The sequence below is a fragment of the Mytilus galloprovincialis genome, chromosome 9, assembly GCF_965363235.1.
Source record: "Mytilus galloprovincialis chromosome 9, xbMytGall1.hap1.1, whole genome shotgun sequence".
NCBI lineage: Eukaryota > Metazoa > Mollusca > Bivalvia > Mytilida > Mytilidae > Mytilus > Mytilus galloprovincialis.
Window position 1 is genome coordinate 12,700,793 of NC_134846.1, and position 10,196 is coordinate 12,710,988.

Here is a 10,196-nt window from a genome sequence, read left to right on the forward strand (position 1 = left end):
TTGTCTGGTGAGGAATCCTGTAGCCAATCAATATTAACGTTCTTACATATCATTGTCTGGTGAGGAATCCTGTAGCCAATCAATGTTAACGTTCTTACCTATCATTGTCTGGTGAGGAATCCTGTAGCCAATCAATGTTAACGTTCTTACCTATCATTGTCTGGTGAGGAATCCTGTAGCCAATCAATGTTAACGATCTTACCTATCATTGTCTGGTGAGGAATCCTGTAGCCAATCAATGTTAACGTTCTTACCTATCATTGTCTGGTGAGGAATCCTGTAGCCAATCAATGTTAACGATCTTACCTATCATTGTCTGGTGAGGAATCCTGTAGCCAATCAATGTTAACGTTCTTACCTATCATTGTCTGGTGAGGAATCCTGTAGCCAATCAATGTTAACGTTCTTACCTATCATTGTCTGGTGAGGAATCCTGTAGCCAATCAATGTTAACGTTCTTACCTATCATTGTCTGGTGAGGAATCCTGTAGCCAATCAATGTTAACGATCTTACCTATCATTGTCTGGTGAGGAATCCTGTAGCCAATCCATGTTAACGTTCTTACCTATCATTGTCTGGTGAGGAATCCTGTAGCCAATCAATGTTAACGTTCTTACCTATCATTGTCTGGTGAGGAATCCTGTAGCCAATCAATGTTAACGTTCTTACCTATCATTGTCTGGTGAGGAATCCTGTAGCCAATCAATGTTAACGTTCTTACCTATCATTGTCTGGTGAGGAATCCTGTAGCCAATCAATGTTAACGATCTTACCTATCATTGTCTGGTGAGGAATCCTGTAGCCAATCCATGTTAACGTTCTTACCTATCATTGTCTGGTGAGGAATCCTGTAGCCAATCAATGTTAACGTTCTTACCTATCATTGTCTGGTGAGGAATCCTGTAGCCAATCCATGTTAACGTTCTTACCTATCATTGTCTGGTGAGGAATCCTGTAGCCAATCAATGTTAACGTTCTTACCTATCATTGTCTGGTGAGGAATCCTGTAGCCTACTGTCTTTTAAATATAAACTAAAATCTATCACTCCTATCTGTAAATAGAGCAAACATAAAATCATTAACATTTTTTAAAGCAGTTAAACATGGGCCTATGATTGTTGATACAATGTACTTTTTCTTTTGGATACAGTTTTTATCTTTTGATTATAAGATTGTCTGCATTTAATATAGTATTGTTCTCTAAATATCTCATTATGATGTGTTAGGCAAGCTAACCTTCAATTGTTGGTTTGTTTTTCACTCTAAATATTGTGATATTGCCTCATGCCTATCTTTTCTATATTTTTGAATTTTTACTCATGAAAATCCTGAGAAATTTCAAGTATGAAATGAGCTTTGAATTACATTAGTTTGGATAAGATACAGTATAACTTATCTTTCATATTTCTTAAACTTGGCTCTGATCAAATATTTTAGAAAACTCAAGTTTATTTTGTTTACTTAGAACAGACTTGGTGGAATTCATTAGATTTCAATTTTTTCTAAATATCTATCTAAAATGCAGTTTGGTGTCTTAGGCTTTGTACTAACAATTCACATTAATGTTATCAAAAAGTTAGATAAATAATTTTACCCTGTACTTGGTTTGAAAACTCAATTCTTTGAAAATTGCAATATTTTAATTATCACAAGAGTGCACACGCTGAAATGTCTCGCCTTCTATACTAATCATTGATATTATGTTGATAGTCCTAAGTATAAAGCTAAGCTTTATTACAACTGTCACATAAACTTAACATTAACCAAGATAACTAAACAAAGACCAATGAACCTTGAAAATGAGGTCAAGGTCAGAGAACCATGCCAGGCAGACATGTACAGCTAACAATGCTTCTTTACAACATATATAGTTGACTCATTACTTATAGTTAAAGAAAAATAGACCAAAAAACAAAAACTTAACACTGTGCAATGGACCGTGAAAATGAGGTCACGGTCAAATAAAACCTGCGCGACTGACATAAAGACCATAAAATATTTCCATACACCAAATATAGTTGACCTATGGCATATAGTATTAGATAAAAAGACCAAAACTCAAAAACTTAACTTTGACCACTGAACCATAAAAATGAGGTCAAGGTCACATGACATCTGCCCGCTAGACATGTACACCTTACAATCATTCCATACAACAAATATAGTAGACCTATTGCATATAGTATGAGAAAAACAGACCAAAACACAAAAATTTAACTATAACCACTGAACCATGAAAATGAGGTCAAGGTCAGATGACACCTGCCAGTTGGACATGTACACCTTACAGTCCTTCCATACACCGAATATACTAGCCCTATTGCTTATAGTATCTGAGATATGGACTTGACAACCAAAACTTAACCTTGTTCACTGATCCATGAAATGAGGTCGAGGTCAAGTGAAAACTGTCTGACAGACATGAGGACCTTGCAAGGTACGCACATATCAAATATAGTTATCCTTTTACTTATAATATGAGAGAATTCAACATTACAAAAAATTTGAACTTTTTTTTCAAGCGGTCACTGAACCATGAAAATGAGGTCAAGGACATTGGACATGTGACTGACGGAAACTTCGTAACATGAAGCATCTATATACAAAGTATGAAGCATCCAGGTCTTCCACCTTCTAAAATATAAAGCTTTTAAGAAGTGAGCTAACGCCGCCGCCGCCATAGCCGCCACCAGATCATTATCCCTATGTCGAGCTTTCTGCAACAAAAGTTGCAGGCTCGACAAAAAATGAATTGGCATCATGCACTTCTAAAGGACAGATATTTGTTGCTGAGACACCTGGTGGTCAAAGGTAGTATCTCCCACTTACTGGTTGATCCAAGTCCTCTTCTTTAATACACATGTTACAGTCAATCACATTCAAACCCACTAACAGTCCAGGGATCACCATACCTTCATCTTCTATCAACATAGCACCAGGTTCATAAAAGTCACTGTATAAAATATATTAAAATATAAATAAATTGAAAGGTTTGATATAGAAATGTGTTTGTCTAGTTCTCTTTTTTTTTAGTTTTTGTAAGTTATCCTTAGCAATGTTCTGTTTTAGAATTCAGACACAAGCATTTGTACATACATTCTATACAACTGCCGTCTGAAAAAACAACAGCCTTTGGAACAATGCTTTATTTCATATCTCCTAAGGATGCTTTGAATAGTGATTGGAAGATATAGATGAGGAAGATGGTTGGGAAAAATGAGGGTAAATAAGCCCTTCTACGTCAGGAGTTGGCTACCATAAGGGTCAAATTGGTTAAAATTTTACTGTGATTCATCAAAGTATCCTTATTATAATTCGTCAAAGGTCTCAAATTATTACCATAAGCATTATTTCTTTCTTTAGATAATGATTTGTCAAAATTTGTCTATTTTCTATTGTCTAAAAGAAAGTGACCATTTTATTAGTGAACATTTTATTATCATGCACCAAAAATAACCGTTCACGTCATTTGGCAAGAAATTTTACCATTATTCTTCATGAAGGTACACCCATTACGACCCTCAATAATGGGATACTTGTTTCCAACATGGTTAAAATGTCTGCTATACTCATCACAATATCGTTTATACCCAGTTGGGGGTAGTATCACAAGGTCACATTGAAAATAGCTTCTTTTAAAACAAATTAAACAAATAAAACATTTTTTTTTTTATTTACTGTGGATTCATTTTTATTCGTGGTATACCAATTTTCGTGGGTTTCGTGGGTCACAGCGAACCACGAATTTAAGAATTCAACGAAGAGTAATCCCGAGAAATGTGTATGGAGTCGGTTGTTTATTTCCGGTTATGTTATGCAGTTCTAGTATAGTGTTGACCAGCGATAAACATTGTAACATAACACGTGTTCTTTATTGAAAGAAGATACAAGTATTTTGATTAAATCTATAATAAATATATCGAATATCAGTGATAATTTACTTTTTAAAATTGATTAAAACTGTTCATGGAAAATAACTGCAAGTTGTTAATTACCGTGTCATAGTTTGGTTTACCAGTGATTGAAAATCAATAGGATTAAGTACGGGGATATTGCCTGTAGGTAATATTGTTTATGACAGGAACATTTATTTTCACACCTTATACTTATATCACTGTTTATTATATCGTGATTAGGGAAATGAGCTTTCAATCATAAAGTTTTGAATGCCTTATAGAATTCAGACAAGAATTTATAAATTGTAAAACAACAAATAATTAGTTGTCTCTGTCCATTATTGTAATCGAAGTTATCAATGAACACTTTAACCTAGAATGACCAAGCGAGGATTTTGACAATTCACAACTTTTTCAATGAATTCCTTCTTTTTTGTTTTGTTTTATTATTGATCAAACCAAGGAGGTTATATGATCTCCTAAATCAAAAAGAAATCCAAGAATTACGTATCTATTTTTTTTTGTTTTTTGTTGTTGTAATCAGCGATCCACGAATTTACGTATACCACGAAACGTCTTTTTTTCTCTATCCACGAAAATTGATACCCACGAAAATAAATGAATCCACAGTATAGGACCTTGTTGGAGTCACAGACATAGAATATCTAGCTATTTCAAGTTATGAAATATCAAGTTTTATACAAACAATTTACAATATTCCTTTCACTCATCCAAATAAGCTTTGTAATGATTACTTTGGACTATAATGGTTTACGTCTACAATGTCACATATTTAAACTGACAGTGCAGCTGCAGCATAGATTAAATCTATTGTTGGATGGAGAAAGTCGATGTGACTATTTTTTATACATTCTCAATTGAAATTGGTTATGTGTAAGATGGATAAAACAGCTATTATATTGTGAACCAAGAAAAAGAGACAGAAAAGCCTAGCCAACTATCCACGTCTACCTCTTTCTTATACAATTAGTTTAAATTAATCAATATTATAAGACAATGTACAGATATTGTTCATATACCAACCTTAAGACTTCATCTTTCTTCTCTATGAGAACTTTGAAATAGTCTGCTAATGTCTTCTGCATCAAGGCAAGTCTCAGCCAGGCTCTAGCTCTACCTAAAGGGGTTCTGTTGATGGACAAAAGATGATTACATGTACATTTAATATGATTTCTTTTATATCACTAGTTAGGTACATACAAGTGCTACCAGTATACTTTTGGGGTATGTATACATCCCATAAAAAAGAGTTCAAAAGGGCAAATAAAGTATAAAGTTGAAGAGCATCGAGGACTTAAAATCAGTTCTGGTCTTTGGGGAGGGAAGAATTCTGGCAAAAACCTTAATTCTGGGATATAATGTGATAGTTATAAATAAATGCTGTTTCATGACAACTTATTCATAATAAAGTTACATTTTTGCTTTAAGGTGGCTCCTGGGTACAAAATTTAAACAAAAAATTAAACCTTTATTTTTTCATTACAAGTTTTATTTATTACACTATTAGTTATTACTTTATGATATGGTACAAAAATCAACCCAAAAATTGATTCGGTTTGGCCCCAGATGACTTTTTAAATGTTTATATCAAGCTCCAAATTATCTCCCTTTGGTGCAAAAATGACATTTTTGGCATTAAATTCGAAATATCTTTTTTAACTCATCGGTGACCTATATTTTTTATTATTGTTTTCAAATAAGCTGTACATAAACTAAATAATTGTAAAATTTAAGCAATTTCTGTAATTCCATTATTTTTTTATTTCGATATTACATCTATTTCTACTATTAGTTCAACAGAAAAAAAGGACATTAACAAAAATGTATGCTTCTTCCAGAGGCAGATTGTGAGCTTAAATGAACGGTGACCCCTTCTTTTTATTTCATTTTTTCTTTTAAGTATATGATAAAGTTTATTTATGAAAAAATATAGCGAAATCCTATAGTAGAAAAAAAATTTGATTTATACCCAGGAGCCCCTTAAATCAGCTTTGCTATTCTCAGGGGACAGTAACAATTAATAAAAGCTCAGTTAGGGCAATGTTTAAATTTAAAATGCATATTGTTTATTAATCAATTGTATTTATTTCTATTGTGTACATACTTGATGTGAGGCATTTCTCGAACACTTGTGGTAATCTCCCCTGCTTCAGGCACTAGTTTCTCTATGGACTCTAGTACAGACCAGAAATCCTTCCTGTCACGTAAAATTCCTTTTTTGGCTGAAAAAAAAACTTCAAAATTAATTCATGTTTTTTGGGGTTGAGATATTTTTCTTAATATATGAGCAACTACAAAAAAAAAAAGTAAAAAAAATACTAATTTCTTAAATTGTGTTCAAATGACATAAAGAACTCTTTCAATGGTATTTTATTATTGAACAGCATATGACCATGAGGAATGGAAGGCAGAATTTGTTTCAATTAGACCAGATGTGTTTCAGTACAATGAAGAACTGCATGTTGTAATCATGAGAGTTCATAATCTAGCATAAAACTGTATTACAAAGGGAGACAATTACTTATATTTCAAAATATGTCTAAGGATGTGTTAAGTTAAAAATGTTGATAGTTTCTATGAACTAACGAATAGAAATGATAAATTCACTCTTGTTGGATTGTCTAAATTTGGCTTTATAATTTTTTTGATATGAGCATCACTGATGAGTCATAAGTAGACGTAACGCGTGTGTGGCGTACTAAATTATAATCCTGGTACCTTTGATAACTATTCTGTAAAATTGTAATCTCAATATTTAAGTGATATTTACCTTCCTGAATAATTGTGTACATGATTTTTATATATGTTTAATTTTGTCCATGCATTATATTTGTTATATTGTATTGTTTGTACTATAATGCCTCATGTGAGGCCTTTCATTTCAAGTTTCAAGTGTTCAAACTGGATTACATAACAAGGAAGATAATTACTTACGTTTCAACCCATGTCTAAGGACATGTTCCAGTACCACAAAGAACTGTTGTAATGGAATGTGATCATCGTCTAACATACGTCCATGTGACAGTGAGGAATCTATTAATTCTTTGATGATAAGTTTGCAGATATTCAGTAGGTTTGCTCTTTCTATTGTCTTTGGGTCTCTTCCTGTAAAATAGAAAAGATAAATTTTACATTAAATTTATTCACAACTTGTTAAAGGCAAATGTAATTGATTCATTGTTTCTTGGTTAAATTTCAGTGGAAAATATATCAAGCATATTTCATAGACGAACATTAGCTTGACATATAGTTTAGTCACAAATTATTTTTTGTATAGCATTGTTGGATTGTTTTTTCTCTCTAATATTTTAAGCTCTGCTTTGATTCCTTTTGCTGATACATGTATATATGCAAACATGAATTTATCAATTGTTAATGTGAAATAGTTATTGAAATACATGTATTTCATCTTCTTTTACAAGTTTTGTTGAAAGAAACAGAAACAGACAAAAAAGTTCTAATCAAATCCATTTCTATAATATTGATATAAAATGTTCTTTCATATGTTAGAAAGTGATGCTATTCAACAAAGCATTGTTTTAATATCCATTAAATTAAACCATTTATTGTGATCCTTCCTGGCTCTATTACTAAACAGTGTAAACCAGAATTTCCAGCTGACATTCAGACTATGTCATTACCCACTCCAAATAAGAATATAAAATGATGGTATATTTCAACAATCTTTCCAAAAGTTAACAAAGGGTGACATCATTATCAGGGTGAAGATGATCTTAAGAGAAACCTGAAGGATCCTGCACTGAAAACAATCATTTAGCATCATGAGAGGATAGACGTATGGAAAAGCAACATAATTTAATGTAATGACTTAATGATTATTCAAATTAAAATTACAGACATGACCTATAGATGCTAACGCTTAAGTCATTTCGTCTCTAGTGGAGAGTTGGCAATCATACCATATCTATCTGTTTTTATAATTATGTATAAATAAAAGTAAATTAGATTAAAAATTCATATTATAAATGAATCAATACATTAACACTGTTATCATATATTTATAATACCAAAAAAAAAAAACTCTATGATAACAGTACCACTTCACATAGATTAGAATTACATAATCTTTTGAAGTATATTGGAACAATTAATACAGACATTTGATTGATTGATGATATTTGACATTTTTTACAGCTCAGTCTTGCAAGCAGATGTTATAGAATTCCTCTCTATATATATCTCAAGAATAATTAGCTAAAAGACACAGATAAATCTAGCATAATCTTCAAAAATAGATGACAATAAACTTAAATGAGTTTAGTCCGTTATTTTATTTTGACTCCCAAATTGTTGACATTCCTCCAGACATAACATTACATAATTAAACAGCAAAACATAAACATATTTCAATCAGTTACCCCTCCCCCTACAGCCCCTGCCCCCTTACCATCATCAGCCTCTGGGGACAGTAAGCATCCCTCATCTACCTCTAATTGCATATCACTTAATTCCTTCAAGCATAGCCAGTCCCCATCAACACTAACTCGGAAATTACATAGATAGATTGTCTCTTCGGCCATGTTTGATTTCTCTCTTGGAGGAAAATCAATAGTTGCTGTAACAGTGCTATATCAATGGCGTTTTTCCAATATTCACTTAACAAGATTTAAACATGAAATAAATCAACAATTGATTTCCAATAAATCTTAAATGTTTGACAATTAAGAAAACAAATTAAGTCTCATAAAACCTTCTCATTAATGTTAGTGTCAAATATTTTAACATATAAAAATGTTGTAATAAACAATTGTTGCATTAATGAATTTTTATTCAAAATAATTCAAAAATAAATTAAATGGACACTATAATTCTTCTCATAAAAAAAAATTGAAAAATTTATTATTATTTTTTTATTTCAATTTTCAAAGAAAATTTGTAAATATACAAATTAGTAATAAAAAGAAAACATCTATTTTAATATTATCTAAAGTTCTACAGAGAATTTTATGATTTTTTCATAGAAGTAGTGTCAGATGAAGGTCATTATTTAATAATGAGACACACAGAGACTATGAATAGTTAAAGCATTAATTTTCCCTATGTAGGTGCTATATATGAAAATGATTAGTTTAGTGCCTAATATCTATTTTTTTTGTATTGTCAATGTCAAATTGCCACACAATTTTTAACTTATTAACATAAAAAGAAACTTTATTCAAATCAGCACATATTTGTGATAAATATCAAATAGTAACACTATTTTTTTCTGACAATTGCTCAAATATTAATGAAACGATCTTAAAATGAGTCAATTTTTCCATTTCCCCCCTATTTTATCAATTCAAGGAGTTTGAAAGTGAAAAGGAAATTTACATGTCTATGTTAGTTATCCTTTTTTTCTGGATGATAACTTAAACTAAAGCCTGTAGTCATAGTAGTTATGGATCATGTTTTACAGTCTACTGTTCAAGAAAATGTCAGAATATATATTTCATAAACAAAAATAATAAAAAATAAAATTCTAATTGGTAGAGATCACTTTAACTACAACAAATGAAAATCAGATAAATATTGTTATATGTACTCTGACAATAATAAAGATAATAAAATGTAAACAAAATCCTTTTGAGGCCATAGCAAATTAATTATCTACATTTTCATTTGGTTTGTAAAATAGTTTTAAAAACCTCAGAGTGCCCTATTTTAAGGAATGGCTGGAATAATGTAACCTCAAACGGCAAATATAACATAATATTAAAGACAGGAACAATTTATGTCTATATAATAACGTACCTTGCCTTGTATAACTACCAGACACTTAGAAGAATTTTTACACAAGTTCGGAAAAAGCAACAAATACTAATTTACAAGTTTCAAGGAAGGATGGGCTTCAGTGGCGGATCCAGAACATTTCCTAAAGGGGGGCCCGCTGACGGACCTAAGGGGGGCCCACTCCAGTCATGCTTCAGTGATTCCCTATATAATCAACCAAACTTTTCCCACGAAAGGGCCCCCCCCCCCCCCCCCCCCCTGGATCCGCCTATGGGCTTATCTTTTCAATATGCCTTTGAATTTCTTTTAAAAGGATTATACCAAAATCTATAAATTTCCTGTTTACTAAACTGTTACTTTAGTTCATTTTTTGTTTCAGTCATTTTGACATATCTACCATTGTTTGGGGTCTTTTCATAATGATCATAGCATCTTTTTGGAAAATTTAATTAGATATTAGCATTTTTAAAAATAAAAAGTTAAGACATATATGTCAAGATAACATTTAATTTAGTTTAAACAGTATTTTATTAAAATAAAATGAA

The 10,196-nt window shown here is 31.5% G+C and overlaps 1 protein-coding gene across 4 annotated transcripts in view; it reads right to left on the reverse strand.

Moving 5' to 3' along the window:
• LOC143044429 (RUN and FYVE domain-containing protein 2-like) overlaps window positions 1–10,196 on the reverse strand; it is an 89,913-nt gene that overhangs the window by 47,725 nt on the left and 31,992 nt on the right. For 3 of the 4 annotated variants that reach the window (XM_076216444.1, XM_076216446.1, XM_076216443.1), the window contains exons 2-6: window positions 6,853–7,023; window positions 6,023–6,140; window positions 4,942–5,046; window positions 2,831–2,954; window positions 983–1,053 (exon numbers count right to left, since the gene is read on the reverse strand). In XM_076216444.1, the coding sequence (XP_076072559.1) occupies window positions 983–1,053; window positions 2,831–2,954; window positions 4,942–5,046; window positions 6,023–6,140; window positions 6,853–7,023 (589 nt within the window). Of the gene's footprint in view, window positions 1–982; window positions 1,054–2,830; window positions 2,955–4,941; window positions 5,047–6,022; window positions 6,141–6,852; window positions 7,024–8,326; window positions 8,485–10,196 lie in introns of those variants that run through there. The other variant, XM_076216445.1, reaches the window with a different exon arrangement.